Source organism: Pempheris klunzingeri, chromosome 11, assembly GCF_042242105.1.
Source record: "Pempheris klunzingeri isolate RE-2024b chromosome 11, fPemKlu1.hap1, whole genome shotgun sequence".
NCBI classification, from domain to species: Eukaryota; Metazoa; Chordata; class Actinopteri; order Acropomatiformes; family Pempheridae; genus Pempheris; species Pempheris klunzingeri.
Window position 1 is genome coordinate 9,047,635 of NC_092022.1, and position 26,504 is coordinate 9,074,138.

The 26,504-nt window shown below is 40.3% G+C and overlaps 1 protein-coding gene across 2 annotated transcripts in view; it reads right to left on the minus strand.

The window, feature by feature from the left end:
* The window catches only part of LOC139209677 (TOX high mobility group box family member 2-like), a 72,876-nt gene that overhangs the window by 10,576 nt on the left and 35,796 nt on the right, over window positions 1-26,504 (minus strand). For both annotated transcript variants that reach the window (XM_070839481.1, XM_070839480.1), the window contains 2 exons: window positions 25,863-25,922; window positions 12,304-12,558 (listed from right to left, as the gene is read on the minus strand). In XM_070839481.1, the coding sequence (XP_070695582.1) occupies window positions 12,304-12,558; window positions 25,863-25,922 (315 nt within the window). The remainder of the gene's footprint in view (window positions 1-12,303; window positions 12,559-25,862; window positions 25,923-26,504) is intronic.

Consider the following 26,504-nt stretch of genomic DNA (forward strand, 5'->3'; position numbering starts at 1 on the left):
TCATTTTCCTTCAATAGCAGCATTACAGGACAAATCCATCCTTCAATCCTCTTGGATACATAATCAATGTGTCAATTTGTAGGAGGGGGTTTTGGCAGAGACACTGTGGAGTTTGTAACCAGAATAAAATTCCCATCTGATATCTAATGTCAGATATAGTTGGATAACTTTATGTGGATACATTTATTCAAATGTTGGAACCAGTGGTTGGATTTGTTCCTTTTTCCTTTCATCACAAACATATTCAACAGAGCAGTTTTACTTGCTGGATTTACACCCTATTGAGAGTGGATAAACAAATATCCACCACATACCCACTACACAATATCAAGCTTATTTTCTTTGACTTTTCTGTAATGACTATGACAGCTGTTGTTATCAGCTGAGTAAAAGAAAGAGTGACATCCCTTCTTCATAATGCAGCATCTTGTGGCTGCACTGCATCCTGGTCTATTTTCTGATACTGTCAGTGGAGAGATTGGTATCTAGTCCTCTTCTACGATGGATTTCTCCCCGTGTGACTGTTGATACAAAATGTTGAGTCCGTAAAGTAGCTCTTTGATTTTGATGTGCTGACACTGGATCTGTGACATTTACCATTCATATTTCAGACTGCTGAACATTTATCTCCTGCCCAGCAGTATTGTCATTGTGCTGGACAAATGTTATTTTGTTACATTTGTCCACACATCCACATTGAGAGGAAAAATACATGCATAGCCTCCTAACAGACCGAATAACAATGTGCAAGCTGTGTTGCTTCTAGGATTTTTCTCCAAATTTGAAATGCCTGGTACCCTTATTTTGGCAAACTATTCCCCTTAAAACAGGTCTGTTTAAACTCTGCTTAAACTGCAGCTTGCAAGCCAAACCACTCTCATGTTTTAGGTAAAAAAAAAGTGGCAATGAAGATGCTAATTCAACCGTTCTCATCTCATAGAAAATGCCTGCACACGGAAAAAGAAAAAGAAAGTAGAGGAGGCTTTTCAGATGCAGAGAAAATCCATTTGGTGACACAGTGGGAAACGTTTCAGTCAAAGGATCATTTACAGACCATGTGCTGAGGTTATGCATAGCTCAACTAGTGTTAATAGGATGTCTTTGTTTCAGAACAAATACCAAACAATATTTTTCAAATATCTTATCTTGAAAAACGTAGCTTACGATTATTTTTTTTTAAAGAACAGCCTTTTTTCATTTAACAAAAGAAGCCAAACTTCTCAAATGTTAAATGCTGTTTAACACAAGCAGCCATACAAGAACTTCGCCTAAAACTTTGCATGCAACATTTTGATGTAAACCAGCAGCTTTCTAATCAAAGATCAAGTAAATATGATTGTGAATCTCAGCAAATATTGCATGATGCCAGCTTTCTGCACATGCTATGTACACAGAGAAAGTATTGATGACTACTTTACTTCAGCTGTGAGACCAGATGATATGAAATATACTTTTTAGTTTTGTGTTATGCTTTTCTCCACACAACACTGCCCATTTACAGAGCATATCAAACACACAGCAATAACATTTTCAGTTCAGCTTTGTTTTAAACAACACAAACAGCGCATGGCTGTTGCTAGGTGAAGCCACCATGTCCTGTACAAAGCAGTGCAGTCTAAATATATTTTGTACACAGCTTTCTATTTTACTAGCAAAAGACTGAACTATATTGTCAGCCTTAGCTTGCTCATCCCATCAGCATTTCCGTTGTCTGAGAGAGAGAGAGAGAGTGAGAGAGAGAGAGAGAGAGAGAAATGGAAGGGGTGGTGGATGTGGGGAGAAAGGTAGAGAGGAGGAGGGGGTAGCTGTAATTCTGAATGGACAGCGCTGCACTGGCAAGACAAGATTAGAATTGACAGCCTGATAACTGCGTCACTATCAAAACAGCAGAGAGAGAGAGAGAGAGAGAGAGAGAGAGAGAGAGAGAGAGAGGGAGGGAGGGAGGGAGAATGAGGAAGTGAGAAAGTGAGAGAAGAGTGTGAGATGCAAAGGAAAAGAGAGTTGATGTAGAGAGAGCAGATAAAGAGAGGAGGGGAGGCGGAGTGATGTAGAGAGAAGAGGGTTGATAACAAAAAAAAGGACGGGCGCAGACGCAGAGACTGACAGAGTTTAAGAGACATGAAAATTAGACAATAAAACTAGGTAATAGTATGGGAGAGAATAAAATTGTTTGTCCAATCACAGCTTCCTGAATATATGCATCATCATCATCATCATCATCATCATACACACAGAGCAGCAAAGTGGAGAGTGCTGCATGGTGTATCGATTTCAAAAGGCAATAAAAACAAACAGGAACGACTGAGAGGTGATGCACTGATACACTTTCTCTTTACAGTGATGGTCATTACACCAAAGCATGATGCAGATACTGAGCACAGCACTAAATCAAATCTGAATGCCCTCCACCTCCAAAGCGTATAACACTTCCATGGATTTCAAGCCAGACAACTGTAAAATGGGAAAATACACACAGCCCTGGCTTTCAGTGTGTTGTACTGTTTGTGGTACAGACTTAAGTGTGTGCAAGCATCAATGGAGAATACATGATAAACCCATTTTTACATGATAGTATTTGCAGGGAAATGCTGTCTGAATGTGCAGTGGCCTGAAGGATGAGACTGAGATGTATAAGCACTACTCAGCAGTGGTGATGGATGCAGAAGAGGCTCTTTAAAACGGCAGTTCAAGAACATTAGAGATTAGTATTGAAATAATCTTAGATCCAGGCCCGACCTGGAAAAAAGCAGTTGTAATTAGGGCACTTTTCAATAATGAGATCACATTTATTCATTGTTTTTCTCCATTTCGGAGCGCCTAAATATTGTCTTAAGAACGAAAAGTATGCTTTTTAACAGGCATTGAAGAAACTGAATAAAAATAGTTGCGCTGTGGGACAGCTGTCATTAATAGCAGCACTGCAAAACTGGCAGGCTGAGGTGAGCAAATCACAGTAGCACGAAGAAAGGATTTTGATCCACTTTATTTTAGCGGCCCATTAAAATATGCGCCTGGACGTACCAGACCAAGTAGAGCTGCAGCAGCAAAGGTGTATTTTTTTAACCCCTGTTTCTGTCAGCCTGATGAAAGTGAATCCAATATTCTCTCTCACTTTAGATCTGGTTTGCTCTTCAGCAACAACTGACTCTTTGAGCTGCTTTATTATGTTCACCAGCTAGTTGGCTGTTTGGTGCTGGGCAGGTAGTGTGCAGTGGGTTTTTAAAGCTTTTTAGATGGGGCCGCTGGCTGCTGCTGCCAAAAATGACATTTTTTGAGACTAGTGAGAGTGAACCAAAACAGTAAAGTTAGAGACCAGAAAACTAATCATTGCATCAACATTAGTTTCATTTACATATGTATATACTGCATATGTGATACAGTGGAATAAATCTCTTCAGCAGTACAAGCACGGGCCTCTCCACACCAGCCTACTGGAGAGAAGTGCAGCTTAGTGCAGCTGTTCCAGACTCTAAGCCTTTGTGGGTTTATAAATAGATAAATGGCCATGGTTAGAGAAGCAGCAGTGAGAATAATGTAATTTCAAGATGCCATATATATTTTTTCTGCATGTTCCACCAGCGGCTGTAACTCGCAGCCTTAAGGAAAAAGTGACTTCCCGAAGGTTGTGCAGTGCAACAAAAATATCAGAACAGAAAGTGGCACACATCTTTCATGGGTGGCTAAAAAGTCAGCGGGTTTAGAAACGTAAAAGCGTGTTTGTCAAATGAATCATCCACCCAGTTGTTAGTTGGAGCTTCTTGCTTGGATGCAGGCAGAAATGTGTGATAAATGATGACTACTATCCAAAGTTTTTACAGACAACATAATGTATTTAAAATGAATCATGCTTAAGATGGCAGTCTTCTCTACCTGACTGTATGATCTGATGTTTTTGGAGTGGAGGAGAGTAAATGCTGGAGTGGATTTTGAAAAAGAGTCAGAAAATCTTTGTTAAGTTTCCATAATTAGGGTAGGGGATCATGCAGGCTTACATTTTGGTTTTTATTACATGCATTTGGTTGTTATTTAGATATCAGTTTCACCTAGCATTTCAACGTGCCCCTGTATGCAACCCTGTCAAGAATGTAGCCTTAATGTGGTCAAGATGAGAATGTAAACAAAGTGTTTGAGAACTGAATGATTCAACCTAAGCTAAAGTAAGACTGCTTGTCATGCCATGGATGGAATCCAAAATAAAAGATGCTTGTAAAAACTGTTTCCTACATCCTGTGAATAATTACACAATGTGTGATAGCTAAGTTAAACTTCAAGGTGCTATAAGTTCTCCATATCTTATACGACCTGTCAGGTATTTTAAAACCACCCCTGAGCCAGCCTTGTCTTTGTGTATTCCCATCATCTAGTTCACCATGAAGGCTTGATGGATTAAAATATGTCTTAAAATATATACTGTGCCCCCATCATCTGGAAGCTATTACAGCTCCATGTCAGACTGCCCATCTGTAAGCAATGAGCAGGACTGCATGTCAAAGCCGCCGCACTGAGTAGAACCAGGCACATGTCCAGAGAGCAGCACTCATCATATAAAGATACAGCCTGGCCCAAACAATAATGAACCGGAAGTGCAGATTCATGGTCGTGATCTAAAAGACATGAAAGCACATCAATGAGAATCGTATAGCCCAGATCCATAATTCCATTCATTATGGAATTTGTATAAAGTTCTGGTACCCTGCCATTACAAATATACAGGTCTTTATGATGTAGCGCATTTCATTAGTGCTTTCAGACTTGCACTACTGAGCTGGCAATGTGGATTTGATTTCAACCAATATTCCCATTGCAGATATTCTAATTCAAACTCAAGCCCAAAGCCATTGCTGAGCTAAGATGCATGATTTATCTGAGTCTGGAAAATGACTGACAGCTCTAAGGAGCTCCTCCCTACACGCTTTGCCTAACAGCACTGGACCTTACCTACTTAATCAGTCTAAATTGCAAAGTCGAGGCCCTTGTATTTGGTAATGTGGTGAAAACAGTGGCAAGTGAGAGCTAATTAGATTAACGGTAGTTTAACGAGCTGTTGGAGGGGCCCCCGCAGATTGGATTTTAATAAATAGTGGCAAAAGCATCTGCTATGCACTTCCTGGCTCTGCTGGCATCCTAATTGGCCCCAGTGGGTTGCTGTAGCTCAGCACTACACAGTGCAATTTAGGAGAGGAAAAAAGCAAAATGCTTATCTTCAGTCCAGGTAAATCTGGGAAATGAAATAAAAATAGTCTTTATGATTGCATTGCTTCACAATCAAGGCTTTATCAACATTAATACGACACTAATACAATTTCTTAGACTTTTATCGCAAAAGAACATCCAGAAAATGTCCACGCAGCAGGAAGAGAGAGTATCTCAAAGTCCAAATAAAACAGACTTGGACATATTCATCTTTTCCTTTTGTTTGCTTTCAAGATGAAATGTCCCCATGATGAGGTCTTTATAGAGGCAACAGCACATGAAGGAAAAAACAATTAATCAAACATGAATGAGCGACCATAGCAGGGTTATTTCCATAGCAACAGCCTGAGGGGACAACTTGAACCCTTTAATGTGAGCTGGTGATGTCTCTTTGTAAACATCTGCGCAGCAGGGGGAGAAAGCCAATGAGAGAGCCTGGCAACAGAGGCATCACAGGGCAGCAACCTCTTGGTAACAATCGAAGTTTCCATTATCTAGTGTTGAAAGGACCTAAAAGTGCTCTGAAATATTGTGCTCAGGAGCATTTGAAGTTAATAAGCATCTTTGCACCACTGCTGTTAAGTGTCCAAAAACATTGAGGTAGTTTGTAGTGAAGCTTGAAGCTGCTGAAAAATTAATGCAAATTATCAGGAAAAAGTGAATTGACGTCAAAGCCATTCATACAAACACTATTTGTTGACACTATTCCTCTTAGTCAAGCAACAAATCACAGTCATAATCTCTCTCATACTCGTGCTTTATGCAACCTGCAACCAGTTAGGTCTTTCAGCCTCTAGCTGTGACCAACAAAAGGCAGCAAGCAAGTGCACAAACAGCACAAACAGCTATTATCAAAGGTTGCTTGTTGGCGGCCATAAATCTACTAAACTAGATTAGTAATTTCTTAAGACCACGATAGGGGACGGCAAAATTGTTTGTAGTGAAATTCCTCAATTTTAAGAAGATGATTTTTGAGTTACAAGAGTAATGCATGAGCTGAGGAGGGAAAAAAGGAGCCTCCTGCACAAAAAGTGCAGTCTAAAAATGACAAGAGCAGCATAAATACACAGTAGCAGAATAGTAATTCAGTCAACCGCAATGCTCTCAGCATCTAAATGTGAAGGAGAGCAGCCTATAGTTCTCAGTGGTCCACATTTAAGTCAACAATCCCTTGTTGTAATCTTCAATCAGTAAGCAGTGAAGCGGACACGAAACAAAAATTCCAAAATTTCAGAAACAACAAAGCCAGTAACAGTCTTCAAAAGCTCTAGAACAAATGTGAATAAGGACTTTTTCACTCTCTGAAAACAACTCATCAGTGACTAGGCAGTATGTAGAGCCTGGCAGCACCATCGCTGGCAGGAGCAGGTATCCGTAACCCTCTTACAAACACTCTTGTCCCAAACCTGAGCAATTCTTTGGGCGAGAGTAATGGCTTCTTTGCACTGGGCTGCGCTGTGCTATTGTAGAATCACAGAGCGGTTAATTGAAACAAATGACTCTAATAATGGGACATTATCCCCACAGGCTGGCTTTGTGGTGGGCCTAATTAGCGTTGCGGTGGTGGCAAGGAGGACGAGTCACCACACTGATCCCTCAAAGGAAGCAGCCGAGGCCCCCTTTTAAGTGGGCAGTATGGGATTCTCCTACTACCAGTGTGTAAGGGCGTCGGGCTTTTTCTACAGCAGCGTGGTAAATGTAAACATGTTTAGTCACCCCCGGGTCCCTCCGAGGGAGAGTCCCGCTCTGTTAGGCACTGTGCTGAGGCTGCTATTCCTTTCCTCCTCCTCAGCCCTTCCCGACTAAAGGTTTGAGGCTAGACCAAGCAAACAAATAGCTATTTTTATTCCAAAATTCGATTAGGGCTGCAACTTCAGATCATTTTCTTTATTGATGAAACTGAGAATTTTTTTCCCAATTAACCCATTAATAATTTAGTCAATAAAATGTAAGAAAATGGGGACATCTCACATTTCTGAGGCTGGAACCAAAGAATAATTTGCATTTGTGCTTGATTAATCAGCTAATAGTTATGATGACTGCTGCCCGTCATGTCCAATAAGGTAATATCACCTTGCTGTCCACCTGCATGTCATCATGTTCTCCTTTGGAGCGCCAAATGGCCCGTAACTAGTGTGAGAACATGAGACATTGTTTTCCAGATGTATTTGATCACCACTGAAATCTGTTTTTGCCATTTCTAATTGTTTACCCTTGTACATGATGATCCCCGAAAGTCAGCTGTAATGCAGTGTTCAAATCTCTGTGACCAAGCTGTTTTAAATATTCATTAGTCGTAACAGTCGCCTAAGGTTATTTGAATTAGTAACATGAATATTCATGGACTGCAATGAATGAGCATTTGTTTTTAATGTACAATCCGTTAATACTCTTCTTCATTACTTCACTCCAAGCCCTGCATGATAAGCTGCACAAAGCAAAGCTTTACTTTTGTAAAGCACAATTGTCTTTGGAAGCCTATTTGTTTCAGTTTAAATGAAACGGGAGTGCCCCACCAATTATCTTGCTGTCATTTCTCCTGACAACTACAAGACACATTGTTCACCCCTGTTGTGGAGTGCAGCGCTGAAGGGCATCTGTCTTTTTTTAATGAAAAGCCACAACAGAAAACATTTCTACTGTTGCAAAAAGTGATTTATCTGGGAACGTCACTGAGATGTCATATCTATCCCAGTGAAAGGCAGCAGACCAAGCAGGTCATATGAGATATGTCTAAAACCTACACTGGAAAAAAAGATTGCTGTTTCAATTTTAAAAAAACACAAGTAATCGAGCTGTACTGGGCATGTGAAGTGGAGTCAAACTGTAATTTTCAGCAACATTTGAGGTTTCTTTTTATTTGGTTTATTTTGAGGCAGTTTTTCTCATTAGACAGGAGTTGGGGCGTGGAAAATGAAAAAGATGATCTTTTAGTTTCATTCATACATGGTGTGTTTGCGTGTGTGATGCATATAACAGATTATACTGACACTATATAATGGCTTGATTGTGCCTCTATCCAACTACCCCTGTGCTGCCATTAACCACAGCTGTCAATATAGTTTTTATGTCGCTGCATTAAAATAGTTATAGCCTTTTTTCCCTGCTGTCTATGTCCTAAATGCCAAGTGATGCAAAACACATTTACTTTCACAGATTAAATGAAGCCAGATTAAGTCAAGTTCACATAACCTTTTAGCAATCAGTGACTCAAACATAGGCCCACTGTGCACTATTGCATAGGCATGCTACACTTTGTGTTTCTGTGTCATTGAATTATCACCTAACTATGTAGCTTTTCAGCCTCCTTAAGCTAGTTGTTTTGATTTTTATCAGAACCAGGGCTAAAACTATTGTTGTTATCCCAAAAACAATCAATCAATCAATAAATCTGTTAATGCAGCCTTAACAACAACTAACCAAAGTGGTATCCTCAACTGAAAATTATCCATTATATCAATAATCACTTTCTTAACACAGCAGAGCATTTAAAAAATCGAGTACCGGTGGCCTGTCTCACATCACACATCCTGCCAAAAATATCAATCTAGCTCCACATGTTTAATAAAACTGAACAAAGTTCCCATCAGGAGTCATTTGACTGAATGTGTGACATAGACTTGTAGAACTGGCAGCTGCTTTTTTGGCAGCAAGGGCTTTCCTCCTCCCTAACCAGCCTCATTACACTGGTAATGAGACAGGAGCTGCTGCTCTGTTTCAATATTTAAATGCACTGGCGCCCCTCAAGGCTCCATGTTGGGGCCGTTCTGCAAACTCCTCCACGACCCCTCATTACTGTCTGCTGGTGAGGGTGCCTCCTCCTTCATTTTTTCAGAGAGCTAGAGCTTGCTTGCGCCCCCACCCCTACCCCTGCTGTTGCCTCAGCCAGACCTGAACGATCAAGGGGCTTGTTGAACATGAGACCCCTGGGTGCCACCTCTTCCGTGAGTGCCGGGGTGGCAAAAATGCTGACAGCTAAGGGTGAGGCAGGGATTCTCCCTCAGCAATGAGCATTCAGACAAAGACATGTTACATTTTACAGTATCCAGTCATCCAAGACTTGACCATTTCTGCCTCGATTCAAAGGAGCTGACAGAGTAGGACAGCATAGTGGGGAGGAGTTAAGAGAATGTAAGAGCATTTCAGATTGACAGCTCTGTCTCTTATAATGCCGATGTTGATCCTTCTGCTTGTTGGAGTCCTTGTAAATGGTGCAATTTCAAGTCTGAGAAATGGTTCAAAACTGGCAGCTAAGACTATTATAAGAAACATGCGACTGCAGCAGAAAGGATCGAACCCTACACCTGAACAAAGTGCCGGATCTGCCAGTTGAAAATAAAAAACCTGAATGTACAGCAAATGTTCAAGCTCTGAAATCCACCTAATACTCAATACATGTATTTGACACCTGTTTTTCCATCTGCTACACATCTTTTTGTTTTACCAGCTGATATTTCTGCTGCCTGTGGTGTCATGATTAGATGGAAAAGAGGTGGTTGTCAAATAGAATAATTTTAGCTCGTCAAAACAGGGCTTTTGCACGGACATGTGCTGCTCTGTATGCCAGAAAACAAAATATTATTATATTGTCAACTCTAAATGAACAGAAATTACAGTATTTAAAGCTACCAGGATGAGCTGATGCAAAATGCGTGCCCAAGCCGCATGATGATGATGGTCAGTGCACTGCTCTCAATCCTGTAATGATTTAACTGTGTTTGCTGTAGGATCGATGTGCGCTGAAAAAGAGAATCCCAAAGCAGGGAGAAGTTTACAGAGCTTTAGCCTCAGGCTAAATGTTGTACAAAAACCAGCAACAACATCCCTTGAGATGAACTGTATCTGTTGCTCCAGCTGAGCTTGTACTTGTAGGAGGTTTATATGTGCACCGAAGGATAGGTTTTATTGAAGAGAAGTGTATCCTTAAGGTAACGCTGTTGACTTTTTATTTGCTTCTTCAGCGACGGTGAAAGAAGGCTGCTGAACGATTAGTGTTTTGGTTTTCCATCTATCTCCTCCAATTTTTGTCCGTAAGGCTTTTGTTAATACAACACAACAAAGGTAAAGGCTTGTCTCTTCATTTCCGACCCCGGTTACACTATGAGCCTATTTCCATCCACCCGTATTATTCTTTAACCATTCAGCAGACATAAATTCAATCTTCCTTATTATACCTTTATCAGTATGAAATTAAGGTTAATTGACTTTGTTGGGGAAGCATCAAATGAAACATCCCTAATGGAACCAAAATGAAAATAACGTCATCTTCAATTGCTTTAAAATATTTCTCAATATACAGCCTACTTTCCTATTCCGCAGCCTCAGAAATAAGCTCCTCTTGTCCCAGGAGATAATAAATGAATTGAATCCCCCCACTCCAACCCCACCACACACCCCCCTCCTTCTTCCTTATCGGTCATCTATTTTTCCAGAGTAAGCTATTACTTGCTGGGGTTGCTAGGCAACAAGAAATATTAATAGCGGCTATTATTAGCCAGGCTCTGCTAGAGTAGTACTAAAATGTGGAAGTGGGAAACATGAATGTGTTACATAAATCTCTGGACCTTTCACAGTGTGTGCAAGTCTCTGTTTGTGTGGTGATTTATTGCAATGACGGTTCATTTATGAGAAAAGGGGGTGTGAAATAAGAAAATGGAACATTACCCTGAAGGGCTATTTGAAAATAAATAATTGCAAAGGTGAAACAAAAGCTGTTTAAGAAGCAGGCACTCCCTCACTGTTTCCTTCAAAAATACTATTGACCAAAGGAGGCTGCTTTGTTACATACACTCGTGCATTGACATCACATGCACATGAACTTTACATATAAATACTGTATAAATACAGTGCATCCATAGACACAGTCTATATGTAGTCATGTACTAAAATCAACCCATTCAAATTATTGCATGGGTTTCATCAAACCAGCAATCGACACTGAAAAGCAGATTGACCGCAAATGTTCCAGTCAACGGCATCTTTCTCCTGCACCAAGCATATTCAGCACAGTAGCCAATGGATTGCAACCTAATCCTGAAGACTGGCTTTAATGGAGGCCTTAGCTACCACCCAAGGAAAAAAATGGAGCCTGCAACTTATGCAGTTTGATTCTGAAAATCACATAAGACCTGATTAACGGAGGATAAATGCCACGGATGCTCACATTAAGGCATAAATATTCATGATGGAGGGCAGAGAGAAAAAAGTAATATTTATGTCAGATGAAAGTATATAACGTTGAATAATTCACCACACAGGCCATCTATAATTCATCTGGTTCGATCCTATGATTAAAGCATTTGAATGTGTTCGCCAGGGGTGTTTACATGTTCAGTCTGAAGCATGTTTAACACAAGAAAAAGTCCCTTACTGGAGGGGAGGGGGTGTTCCTTATCATGCTTTTGAAAATAAAAAGTAGCTGACATGAGACACTCCCCCCCCTTTTTTTGTCAAGATTTTCTGTTCAAACCCTCCATTCCCTCTCCTTTCCTTTTTTGCTTTGCCAATCATAACAAACGAAAATGTGCAGCACAGAGTTTCTTGCTCTCTTTCTTAGCTCACTTTCAGGCAATTAAATCTTTGAGTTGTGCAGCTGTATAGATATTAAAGGAGCTCTGCTGCAAAGGTCTAGGAGTTAAGGAGGCAGCAGCTCTCTGTATTTATAAATGTTGCATGTATAGACTCTGGCCTTGCTCAGACCTCACTGTCTCAGCTTTCTTGGCCTCTAACTGGGCTAATTATCACTCTAATAGAAGAATGCTTTACTATAATGAAAAAATGATCTGAGACTACTGAAAGCACGGAAGAATTAGTCACTTTGCTGTTTCATTGCCGTTTATACGGGTTTATGGCTTCAATGGACTATAATAAGATCATACTTTTTGGGTACATTTTGAGGAGACTGGACTTTCAACTTTAACTAGAACATATGGAACCTTCAGAGAGAGTGTTCTTTATGTTGACTTCCAGCCCCCTCACCACAAAGACTAATAACCTATCACAGTGCTTGACTTGTGTAATCACAAAGGGCACAAAGGGATGCATCTATAAAGGGACAGACAAAAAAAAACCCCACAAAAAAACAAAACAAAAAATAAACTGTGTACTCACTGAGTGCATAGGCCCCGAGAGGAGGTGGGTGTCCTGACCCAGCATGTTGGACATCATGAGCGCGGGCAGCTCGGGGTAGGAATAGGTGTTGAGCAGGCCGTTGTGAGGCAGGGAGTGGAAGGGGTAGCCTGACTCATGCTCCATGAGGTGCAGCAGGGATGGATCGGCATGGTTCGGGGGTGTGATGGGGGGGATCTCGTAGTCTTCATCCCCTGCTCCTCCGCCACTGTTGCCTCTGCCCTGACTGGAGTAGCTCTAGAAGGGCAGACAAAAGAAGGGAGTCGATTTTTTAGAAGAGGGTGAATCAGGGAGTCTGAAATCACACAAAGTTAAGTCGTTTACTTATTTTTGCTACATTTTCAGGGTTGCAAGAGGATATTTTTTTCCAGTGCACAAAAAAAAAGGAAATTGCTATGACAGGTCACAGGTTAGCAGACATTCAAATGGGCAGCTTTGAGATTATAACCCATCGACAGTAATTTCCATATCTGTGAAAGGTAAGAGGGAAAATCCACATGAACACAACATGACAACATAAAAATTTTGTACCTGCATCTCAGAACAATGTCACATTTAGCTACAGCGTAAATAAAACAGGCGCTGGCTCAACACTTGGCTCTCAAAGAAAAAGGTGCCCATCAATCGTACTGCTAAAACAACATCTTAGGGAGAGGAACAAACAGCTTACAAAGAATGTTCCAGAGTAATTAAAAACCTTCATAATTGGCTTTTAAATGCACCTGTTGATTTTTGTTGTTCCGATTTGGGCTTGCAGCAGACACTGAACTGCAGCAGTCAATTCAGGCTGTTTTTGCTAAAAATAAAAATAATTAGAAAATGCAAATTGTTGTGCTTACAAAAGTGTAAAGAATTAATTCAACACAAACGTACACTGCAAATTAATTAGAGTTAGACAACAACAGCTGCTGTAGAGAGTTATTTGCGTCAGAAATCCTGACAGCTTTAAAGCAACAAACTGTCATCCTGCACGTCTTTACAATACAGTTAATCAAATTCATTATGTGGAAAAACACCATTGACACTCACTTAGCGGCTATTTTATAATCTCATAAATACAATGCCAATCATGTTTTTTAGAAATAGAAAAACTGGACTAAACAAACCTCACATTCCTCATTATAAAATGTATAAGTATATCCGAGTAACCCCCACCTGATAAAACAGCACAGATTTTATGGTACTAATAAGGTGATACATGAGCCAAGCCTGCGGTTGTCTCTTCCAGGGCCTATCTTGACATAATATTGCGCTGAGAAATATGGTTTTGTGCTCTCAAAAAGCATACTGAGGGTATTCACCAGGGAATGAAAAGCAATTTTGTCAGAGGCAATCTGATGCCAACTCCCCTTTATAATGACTGAAGAAAATTAATCATCACAAATAATATTCCAGTGTCAGCCATTCAAGAGCTTTTTAATAGAATTTTTATTATTCATGTCTCGTGGTACACATCAACTAGTCCGTTCTGCAACATTTCAGAAATCAATTCAATATCATGTTCTTGTAGGCTGTCATCTCGCCTGCCAGAGCAGCAATTCATCTTGCAAACAAATACTTTTAGCAAACAAACGGCAAGAAACGTCGAGGAACAGCTACAATGTCCCCACTAGCAGAACTGGCGCTTGAAGATAGGATAAAAGTCTCATAATGTGCACTATCATTAGGGAGAAAATAATAATAATAAAAGGGAGTATGTTTACTATCAGGGGTTGATGTGCTATTTTCTCTTCCAATAACACTCACTCTCTTGCTTGGTGCTTGCTCAGAAATATTATCACTGACAATTCCTTTTCCCACGATAAAGATTTTGCAAACATCTGTTTTTTCAACGTCTAAAATCTATTATTGTTGTCATTTGTTATGATTGTTAACAAGCATGCACATTAGGTTTAATTCAATGAAAATAATGACAATAAAAACACATCTCAGTGGAATGCACATCTATTCCTAGCTATATAAAGTATGGCAGATGTTGGTATATTCATACATTAGACTCAGGATGGATAGATCATGAGGTGACTCGAAAACGAAAGGGTTTGTCTGTTGATTCACAATCTGTGTCTTTTTTGTTGTGATCCCCTGCTAACTGAAAGACATCTAGGAACAGAGCAACAGTAATACATATACTCTATATATGAGAGGAAAAACCAGTCCCACCGTGAATGGCCATACCACTGCCCCTTTACTGCAGAGTCTCCCATCCTGAGAGTCACAACATAGAAGCTGAAATAGCTACTCAACTGGCCAATAAGTCAATCAACAGAAAATGCATCTGTAACAAATATGACAGATAGAGTAATTATTTGCCATTGTTTTATGCAAAAAAGCCACAATGTGCTGGTTCCAGCTTCTCAAATGTAATTATTTGTTTGTTTATTTAGTAATCTATAATAATCTGAATACCTATGCATTTTATATGACCACGAGATTAATCAATTAATTAAGAAACTAGTCAGGTGTTTTTTTCTTGTGAACTAGACATAAATTCAGCAAATCCTCCAGTCTAAATGAGAAAATTCTTCTATTACAGAAATAATTCATGTGACTATGGTGAAGGTCCTGACAAATGTACCTTTGCGGGACACTAAAAAAACTTTTAAAATTCACCAATTTGAGTTGGGAAAATCACTATATGTAGACGTATGCATGTATACAGTGGAATAGGCATTGCTTGGCCATAAAGGGTCCTAAGGCAAACAGGGAAGAACTGTAGCTAAGAAGCTCCAGTGTGGGGTACAACCCCTTCCAATCTACCGAAATGAGGAACTCAAAAGGAGGGAGAGGCTTGTTTGGTAAGAATGAGTAATTTAACACGTTGAATGTTGAATGTTGAATGTTAAATTTAACACATGTACCAAGATTTAAATGCTGTCAGAGGCTATTTTATGGCCGCGCCTTTCATTGATGTGATTTTTTTTTTCCTTACAGCTTCTTATGATGCCCTTGGAGATATGACACGGGACAAGGACATCACAAGTTTAATATTTTCAAACATAGATAAATAATTCATACATTTGCTGTCTTTCAGGACATGGGGGAGAGTGGATAAAAGAGAGAGGGGTCAGAAGGAAACGCCAAATGTTGATTCAGCCTTCTCTCGCTAACCTTCACCAACACCACCCTCAAGAGGTGAAATTTAAGCAAATCTGTCATTTTATTGGACAAGGACGTTACTTTGGACCTTTGAAGAATCCACACATCAAGTCTTTCCTTACTTTCTTCTCTCTCAAACTTAAACATCAAGTTTTTTGGGGGTTTTTTGTACATCAATTGTGATTTGACATCAAAAAACCATATTGCTTTCACACACAGTAGTTTATAGATGTGAGATATTGCTCCGAGGGATATTGACATTCATGAAACATAAAGGAGACCCTGGTTCTTTGAAAAAAAAAACAAGAGAGATGATTCACCCCATGGGAAGAGTTGATTTTTTATTTATCTATGGAAGATCCAGACCCACAAAACATGTGTGACTTCTGATTTTTAAACAAAAACATATATTATCAGCAGATTTAAAAGAGAACATGAAGTATAGTTTTAGCTAAACCAACTGTTTGCTTTGAAGCTATGATAAATGGAACTAATGACATTCAGTCCTACATAAGGTACTCAAATGCATAATTAATGCTACACTGGAGATAAGATAGATAGGCAAGGCAGCCTTATTAGAATATTTTATGAGATGAATTTGAATCAATTTTGAATTTTGAATGCAAACCGTGTAGGGTAAGAGATAGCTTTCTGCACAGTGAAACATTCTGTCATGCTCCTCAAATGGAGCCTTGGCCACCGAGGTTGATCCACCAACCAAACCAAAACCAAACAACACACTCTTCATTCACAGTTTCACCACAGCCACAAGCTAGTGTTTGGCTTTTTTCTGACCTGAAACTGTGTGATTCAAATAATATGTTTATTAATCCTGCTTTAAAGAACACCCTCAGTGGTTTAACTTTAAAGTGTACTGCAGGGTGTGTCAGTACACATTGACATCACTGCTGGGTGTGTTTAGAGGTGCCACAGAACAGACCTCTGACCACACCCAAAACCAAATGTATTGTTTGAAGTCAAATACCGAACTAAGAAACCCATTTTCTAGTCCAGTCCCTTGCATGTGAACCTGGTTCCTAGTTTTGAACTGTCTTTCGCCTTGTTTGTGGACACAGCAATACAAATTAGCATCTTCTGAGCATGTTAAATTCACAAAGGATTAGGCAGCAATTGTTAGCGAGGCAAAGCTACAGTTATTACAGTAAATTTCACCTTGACATGTAAGTTCGTAGGTTGAAAAGTTTCTACAACCAAACATGGCGCCAGCTTGTCAAGTTATCTTAAGTAATTAAGTTGTCTTAAGTGGAAACAAATTAATCACCTCAGTTAAAGGTTTTCTTGACACAAATGGCTGGCTGGATGAGAGGAAGTCATTAGCTTGGTGATGGAGTCATTCGTGGCCTATGAGGTGTTTAGTGGAAGACAGCTCATCTGGGAACAATGATGCTTTCATCAAAGGGAGGAGAATGAAAATGTTGCAGAGTACACCAGAGAGCCTGTCGTGGCTGATGGGGGGCAAATTGTCCAAAGACAAGAGCTGTCTGTCTTTGATGGACTTTGTTATTACAGCTTCAGCGACTGAGACACTCAAAGTGTTTCCTGTAATACGAAACACTGATAAGGTTTTAAAAATAACAAAAAAAAAAAAAGAAAAAACAACTTTTATACAACAACATCACTCTGAATGAGTATACAATGTCCTAAGGAAAGTCATCCAGCCATATGCTACTTTGTGATAAAAAAAATGACAGAGCAGCATGATTTTGGCGACAAACAACAGCTGGCCATGCATACATAAAGGTCTTCACGTCCACTCTGTGTATTCCAGATAGATGGATGGCAACAGTAAATCTTTAAAATATCTTATGGGGAATTTCAAAATTCACCTTCAAAGATCAACCTTGCAGAACAGTGAAAGGGCAGAAATCAAACTCATCAACAGCGGGTGCGACATCGCAGAGGTGTGCTGCACAAGTGACCATTACAGCGACGGTCTGCAGGGTGCAGAAAGGCTATCTGACCTGACTTTGAGACGACAAGGAACTCCATTTGGGTGATGTATCAAGAGAAGCAGACAGAGTAGTACAATAGAAGGAGAATGGAATGGCAGACCCACCAGGCTGACTGACAGCAAGACAGAACTGGGATAAGTGAAGTGTGCAAGGAGGGGCGTGAGGGGGGGGGTGCGTTTTACCATGAACGATAGTAACTCAGGGTCATTCGTACCGTCCGTCACTAAAGGTGGGCTGTGGTGTGCTTCAACCAATGGCAAAAGAGGTGAGCTAACCTCTTCCCTGCTCCCCCATGCACTGGTAATTCTCTCAAATGTCACATCAAAATGGATCTCATTTAGGTGGGTAAAAAGAACCTGACTCTCCATTGCAGATGTGGGTGGACCTGTGCAGGATTGTACCTGAACTCCAAAAACACAGCTGCAAAGGAAGTATTTTGAAAAGGTGTGAAAAGGGCCATGTGCAACACATTTATGTCAGTTCAATTTGAGGAAAAAAAGCCTCACAGTTATAGATCAAAGATGAAGGGTGAAAAAATATCTCTGATCTTTGTACCGGAACAGAGAGAAATAGGAAATTCTTTAATGTTTGGACAAAAGGCTTTTTTGACAAGGGGGGCAATACAGTGGTCTCAACCACATTTCCTATTCTTACTCATTAGAGAGAAAATAAATAAATAAAATACGTTGTCTCGTAGTCACTCATCCTCCCCAAGGGAACATGGAAGCCCCAGTAATCACATATGGCACAATAGCTCGCCTATAATCCCTTTTATTTTTATTTTCATGATGTCACTCTCTTTAAGCCCCTTGCTTTATGAGTCGCAAACGGAGTGGAGAGGGGAGAAGAGGAGGAGCGGAGAGGGGAGGAAAAAGCAAGGGAGGGGTGAAAACAAATGATGTGGATCCCTCATTGTTCTTTCTCTATGCCCTCATTCCAGTCAGGGTAATAAGAGAACATTGTGATTTACTGTCAGTGAAGCGCAAGAGTGCATCAGAGAGAATCCACTGCGGCAGGGGCCATTAAAATAGATTTAACTTCCCACAGTATTAGGCCAGATGTCTACACTTCTATTATATTTCAATCAGCCATGACCTTGGTCTCCATATGATGAGAAAGATCACTAGGAGAGAGGGAAAGAGAGAGTGAAAATACACACAGAAAACCAATAGAAATATCAAACTACTTAGTCTCACTAAATCCCTCTGCTCCGTTGTGCAGCATATACACAGAGAGGCCGGGACCGAAATAGAGCCAAGGTTTCAAGTTCTCTTAAAAGAGTGTATGAATCATTGAGTGCACTCTCGCTGCTGATAAGTTGCTGCTTTTTTGGTGGGGAGTGCTGCTTTTCTGCGGGGTATGTATTTGAGGAGGGACCGAGGGAGTATGCCAAAAACAGTGGGACAGTGGGTCTTTTTGATGTTCTTTAAAGCCTCTGATATGTGAAAGATGAATCTTTTCATACAATTCGAACAAGGGAAACGCTGACTTCTCACATCGCCACGGATCCCTTTCTTTGACATTTCCCTGTAATAGTTTTCTTCCTGCTGTTTACTCTAGACTCACTAATACCTTGCTGTTCACAATAAATACTTAATATCATTTTTATGAACATCCTTACTGTGCCACAGAGTAAGAATTTCCATCCATTTCAGCTCCATGAAAGCAGAGCAGAGGTCAAAGCTTGTTCTCGTTCAGAGGCTGATGGTAATTGGACTTATTGGCTGACATGGACTGACCTACATAAAGAACTACCGATCCCTGGTTACAACTGTAACTTACAGTTCCCCCCAGCATGGGCGTGGATGTTGTGCTGATGTTCCTCTGATGTTCCTCCAGCATTGTTTTCAGATATTGATGCCCCAGTGCTGGTTTAGAGCTGAACACTTTTTTTCTTGAAAAAAGTGTTCAGCCTGAATTCACTGAAATTGTACGCTCTCTTGAAATTTAAATACGCACCGCACAATATGTATCTCTACTTCGTTCTCGCGACCTTGCCAGCGGCTCCGTACAGCCTCAAAGAGGGAGCGAGATGTGTGTTGGCGTTTTCAGACCCTCAATTTTCATTTTTCATCCTGTGTCTCAAATGTCCCCCTAACTTTTCTTGCAGGGAAAGGATGCAAGGATAGAGGATAGAAAGAGAAAACGCATTCACTGAAGTACAAGGGGGATGTTTGGTGAAGGGAGGGGAGGGGGGGAGTGAAGTGAGGAGAGTAATGCAGTTGTGGTGGTGGGGGTATAATGGTGCACTGTGAGTCACTGTTAAATAACGGTGCCTTTTCACATCAGTATCGCCCACATTGGGTGTGCGGTGCCAGGGTGTACTAAGGTGTCTCTGCCTCAGAGAGAGAGAGAGAGTGAGAGAGAGAGAAAGAGAGAGATACTGAGTGAGAGAGAGAGAGTGAAGGGGTGAGTTGGAATAAAACATCTGGATTTCTATGAATGATTGATTGCCAAAACATGTAAATCATGTAAACTGCCTGTAACAGAATTATCCTTCTTTGTTTTTCTGATTTTTAAACAATGAGACGCTTTAGGAAATATGCTTATTTAAAGATTAATTCCACTTTCATATCTGGATTCTAAATATGAAGCTGCAGCCAGCAGCTTAGTTTGAACAAACAAAATGTAACCAGCTTCTGGCTCCAGCTTCATATTTAACACAAGATATATGAATTGTCTCATCTAACTAACAGAAATACAGCTGACAGGCACATTTCCCGAGTCTTGAATTATTCCTTGAAGTATTTCTCACTTTATCTACACGGGTTCCTCATTAATTTAACTAAATCAACCCATATTTTATCATTTAACCTGTGTATTTTGACAAGTTCCTCAGCTTAGGTCAACTTAAATTGACATAAATTATTAGATTATTATTTATTAGTTATTGGATTTGAGCTGTGTATCATTACTTTGTGCACATGAGCATATGTCACGACATGTTACGGTTCTTGAACAATTTTTTGATAATGCTAATAAAGTTTCACAGAATTGAGCTGAGATTGGGAAAAAGGATGCATGAGTTGTGTGTATGAAGTTTAGATGATGTGTGAGAGCCATACATTTTCAAGAGAGGGGAATTGGGTGGGTGAACGTGGGTGAAAAACCAGAGATCGAAGGAGGAAGACAGAGAATGAGAGAGTGTGCGGGAGTGTCAGAGTTAAGAAATTCACAAAAATAAACAGACTGAAGCAGACAGAAACAGAAAGACGGGGAGAGAGAGAGAGAGAGAGAGAGGGAGAGAGAGAGAGAGCGCCTGTATCCAACAAGTGAGGTTTCTATTCTAATCTCGACCATCAGCCACTGTTCTCTTGCAGCCAAATCGATAGAGACACACGGCTCAGCAAGACACCTGGAAACAGAAAACACAGAGGCACAAACAGGCTGAAACTTGCTGCTTCTCCGAAGACCAGTGCCCCTGAGCTTCCTCTACCGCACAGGAACACAATGCAACAAGTACAACACAAGAGAGGAAGAGACACACAAAATTACTCTCCCTCTTCCTGCCACTGGCTTGTTTTCTCCTTCAAGTTTCCTCCCTAACCAGCTATTTTTTTGGTCTCTAATTTTCCCTAATCTATCGTGTGCACATGTATACACATGGACACGCATACACATAATGCAGCCACTGATTATAGGGCGAGGAGAAACCGGCCAAGACACACAAAAATACACATGGAGGTACCAGTCTGCACTATTACTCAAACAAATCAGGCCTGATATGAATCAAAATGGAGAGCACTAATTGTCCTTTATTTCCACATTTAGAATATGTGTGGGCGTGGTTGGAGGCAGCCATTTTGGTTTGGCTGTGATCGCTCTCATGCAGCTATTATAGAGCTGCAAAAATATACACTGCAGTCAGCACTATTTGGCATGCGCACAACAGCTTGAAATCAAACTGAATTCAGTCATTTTCATCTTATTATTCAGTCTGAAATCATGTTCAAGTTAGATGTTTTCTGTTTTGGATGGCAGTTTATTTTGCCCTTTTTTTTTTTTTTTTTTTGAAGAAATACCAATGATTTCCGATTCCTGTATGAAATCAGCCAAAGATGATGTCCCACATAGAACGCTCCAATTGGCTCAATTGTATATAACCAGAGGATCAGCAATCAGCGAGACCCATATGTATTTCAAAGGCTCAGTTAATCTGGGATGTGGGCAGCTATTCAGGCTTCTGTATGGCTTACAAGAACCTTCTCGGTCAATCAAAATAATTGAGATGTTTAATAATCTTTAATTCAACGTTCATTCGATTCAACTATCCCCCTTTGTGTGTAGGCAGATATAAACAATGCTGATCAACAAAATAACACGCCCACACTTTTGCATATAGGCTGGCGCCTCAGCCGTTGAACCAAATGGAAAACATCAATATCATCAAAACGTCTAGGAGCTCCACATGTGCAGATCGTATGCATATCTTGTACAGAAACCATACAGTATTCAAAGCCTTGAAAACATCTTGTTTGAATGGACAGATTGTGTCCAAGCATACAGTAAACGGCCCCTTTAAAGCTGTTTCTGATTAGCGGTTTTCTCTTTTTAAAAGCCCAGAGATGTTATGTGTAATGCAATCTCCTGGCTGTGTCAAACTGCTACCTCAGTGCATACGCTGTGGAAGACCCCAGACATGAAGACAAAGGAGTCTCTGTTCTGGGTACATGCACCTTTTTCACAGGCACACATCATGTTAAAGGCTTGGGTGGGCATCTCAACACGGTGTTAAAACTTGCATTAATTCATACAATGTCCCTCCTTCACGAAATGTTGTACAGTTTTGAATGTACTGCATCTCTGAGCATTTTTCTCAGGGCCAAAGAGTAAAAGTCATGCTGCAGTGCAGTTGACACACAATGAACTGGAGAGGAATAATAGAATTGCTACTGCCTCGCATCTCAGCATCTTTTACTTACACAGATGGGAAATGCTTAAATCTTAATAAACAAATTCAAAAAATAATTCATATACACCCCAGAAAGCAGGCATGTATTCAGCATATTCATTAGACAGTAATCACCATTTCAAATTGATGCAGAAAATGATTCCATATTTCTATTTTGTCTGATTTAACTTCAAAAGCAAGCTGTATGTGACAAAGCATTGCACTGCTAATGCTAATGCACACATTTAAGCATCAATTAAGAAACAATTGACTCATGTGCACAGCAAGCAGTCAGAGTGATGGATTTAATATGAAGCATGAGGAAAATGCAGATATTCCTTAAATGAGGGGACTTTGGAGATATTTCTAGGTTAACCTCTTCAGACCCTTTAGCAGGTTTACTACTGCAAATGCATGACCACTGAAATGATCAATTCTGATGAAGATCCCAATACTGGAGGACATGCTAAATAACAAGGAAATATGTATAAACTTATGCAGAAGACAGCTAAAGTGTGGTGTGGGGGAAAGCTCTGACACAACTGAATGGAAAATGTACAGGAGACACTGGGCTAAGAGTGCTAACCACTCACTATTTTGTCATTAGAGCCACAACCGGTGTTTATGTCATTATTGTGGTGCTAAAGTACTCCATGCAAACTTCAACTGAAGAATGAAGGCACGCATCCTGCTTCTTCTAAATTTCAAATTAAAAATGGGAAGCCAAACATTGAACTCGGTGTTCAGAGGGCCATTCAAAACTGGCGTATAAGCTTCTATTTGATGGCACTGACAGAGCATCAACTGCAACTGACATGTTTTGAAAAGCCCAAATTGCCTTACCCCACTAAGAAGGTATTTGTTGACACACCGCTACAAACCTGGACTGGGAGTTGATGATTGACACATGACCGCTGCAGCAGAGAAACTACAAAGCTGGACATTTATCCCAATTAGCACACACCCATGTATGCAAGTAATGTGACATAATTAGGGCAGAGCAGGAAATGTGGCTAACAACGATGGACCTCATAGTCTGTGATGTGAGCTATAAGTAGACAATAAGCTGCTAAAGCTCCCACTCGACCCCTCATTATAGTCACTCAATCCCAACATCAAAGGAAAGACAACCTTATGGCTATATGATGACGGTGTGCACATACGTGTGTGTGCGCGCAAGGGTTTATGGGAATGTGTGTGTGTGTGTGTGTGTGTGTGTGTATGGGTTTATGAGCGTATACGTGTGTGTGTTCATGTGCACATACATATGTTCTTGTTCGTCAGTTCTTTGCAAGAACCAATTTAAGTTTTACACTGTGTGTAAGCACATTTTTGGAAAGTGAGGACATCTTGGCTGGACTTCATTTCTTCAAAAGGATGTCTGAGGGTTACGATGTAGTTTTAGGGTTAATGTTATAATTAGGTTTAGTTTAAAGGGTCAGTTCACACAAATTAGAAAAATAAAAACCATCTTTGGCAGGAGGTAGCTCCTGTAAAAACTGTTCAAAGCAAGATTATCCAGAGTAAACCCGAAATAGTTTCTGAGAAGGGAAGTGTGGAGATTTTCAAACCCCATTTTTCATGCTTAGGGGACCATTAATTTAAATTTCATTAGTTCCCATTGTATTAGGGAAGTAGTGGAAGTTTCAGAGGATGCTATCTCAAACTTTCAACACATAACACCAAAACTATATGGATGACCAGACACTGCTCTTTTAAGTGTCTCTTTAATTTTAGGACTTTGGTTAGGTTAAGAGGACGGACGGACTGCATGTAATGGGTGTAGTCCTTGGTGCATGGGCACAGGCAAGAATCACTACAAAACTCCTCCAGTAATAGAATATCTTACTAAAAAGAAAATACAAGGTAAAATGTGTGTGTGTGTATGTGTGTGTGAGTGTCAGTTTGTATAGTATATGGGTGAAACAAAATCAAATTGAGGATGTCTACTGCACATGTGCTTATGACTTATGTATAACTTTGTGTCAGAAAATGTGTCACTTCCTATTACTGTATGTGTGTGCTTGTGTGTGAGAGTGTGTGTGGGTGCTGGCGTCCTCAGCCTTCTGGCCTTATCCCATGACTCTCTGACAGTATTTGGCGCGGCGCTAATTGATGAGGAGCCTCCACCTCGTCGTGTTTTGTCAGAACATGAAGGCCTCGCCGCTGGATCAACAAATCCTGGAGCTCCAAATTCTGCCATATGTCCAGCCATGTGTTTCCATCTACCAGCTGGGTGCACTCAGCGCTGTGCCTCTCTAACTCACTGACTGTGTGACTGGGCTGAGCCGCACCAGACTGGGACTAGGACTTCAATGAGCCTGGAATGGTAAAAAGTTAGTACTGGTTTATTGGTGAGTGGCCTGTTTGGCTCAGGTTGTTGACACTGTCAGGGATAATGGTTTAATCCCTCTAATGTTAAAGATGTACGTTACATTAATGTACTTTGAATTAAATCATCCACCAAACAGCCCATGGTAAAGGGATACTTTGGAATAAATGTTTTTTCCTACTTCGCAAGAGAGGGTCAAAGTCACAGACGCCTTTTTTAGAATGATTCTCTGATTAGGTTACCCACACCGATCACCCCATACCGAAGTCCTTGCATCATGACTCGCATGCATGTCATGACTTATGACTCGCATGCATCTCTACACCACCACAGGCTCATCTGCAGTACCCATGTTGTTTTCCATGTTTTGACTTGAAATCTGGGCAACCACGATGGATCTGGTAGCAGAAAATACATTTTGAATTATGTTCATTTTTTGCCTTATAGTTGTTTGTTCTGGTAAGAAAGAAAGACCACTGACTGACTATTATTATATATTATCAGAAGATCAATAATGTTTTAAAGTTTAATGGTATGATGAAAGGAAACTCAGGACTTCAGTTCAACTCAATTACTTGGTGGTTATAATATTTCACACATTTCTCAAAGTATCAAAATACAACCTCACACTTTCCCACATATTGATTGACGGTGTAATTAAATATATGTTATACTTCAAATATTCATATAGCTGCTAATTTTCCAGTTAACAACATAAATAATATCAAACACCCAAACCAGTTCACATGCACTCACAGCCACTGTGGCAGAAATATTGGCTCCAAATGATAATGCATTTTGTTAGTGCTAGTCTTGTCTTTTATCTTGTAAGAAACCTAAAACAATGCTAAAAATAAAAAAGATGAGAGGATTTTAAAGCAAGCTAGGTTTTCAGATTTACACTGATTTAAGTTGAACTCAGAAGTCAACCTGAAAATGTAGTCTGACATGACGCTAAGCTAATAATAGTGGGGTGAACAAACAACACTGTGACTTGTGTTTTCTACTCATATTTACCAAATTTAGCGATTTACTGTACAACAAACCACATCTTCGGTTAATAAGTTAATAAACACCATTCCTGGCAAACATTGTCATATTTTCCAACAGTTACTAAAACATATAACTCTACAAACTCTTCTTGTTAAAAGCTAACACCTACAATATCTAAGATAATGGCACAAAAGATTCCCCAGAAATATATTCAGTCTGAGGGGTTCATTGGAAAACACGTGGGCTCAGGTCTTACCTGGTTTGGAGACCGAAACTCTTGGTTATTGTCATTCATGTACATGTTGTCACCATCAAACTGTGGACAGAAAGAGAAAGGAGACATAAACATGGTGTGCAGGAGGAGGTGTGAAAGAAAATTGGGGGCCGGGGAGGAGATGCGAGGAAGAAAAGCTCTTTACGGGTGGCCTGAAGTGTGAGACTAATGACTTTGTCACTTTGGTTAAACCTCGTGGTGGCATGGCAGCGTGGGTAATTACTGTTCGTCAGCGGGCCAGTAATTAGGCTACATGAGCACAGTGACGAGAGATGGGCTTTTCCCTGTGGGCTCTGCTGTGTGTATGAGAGAGAATGAGTGTGAATGAATCTGTGAGTGAATACAGTAGTAAAGGGAGTGTGTGTGAGCATGTCTTTGAGACTGTGCATCCAGTGTGTGAGTGTGTGTGTGTGTGTGTGTGTGTGTGTGTGTGTGCACAGGAAGGACATACTCCGTCTTCAAAATTGGGGTAATCATGCATTTAAAGATCACTTGCTGCAGGTGCCAAAACACTGTTTGACACAGGGTTAGGACTTGCGTAACAACAAATGACCCTCGACCCTCGAGGGTGCTAGGAAACAGCATCAGGTCACCAGTTCAGCAATACATTCAACATGCTAGCTC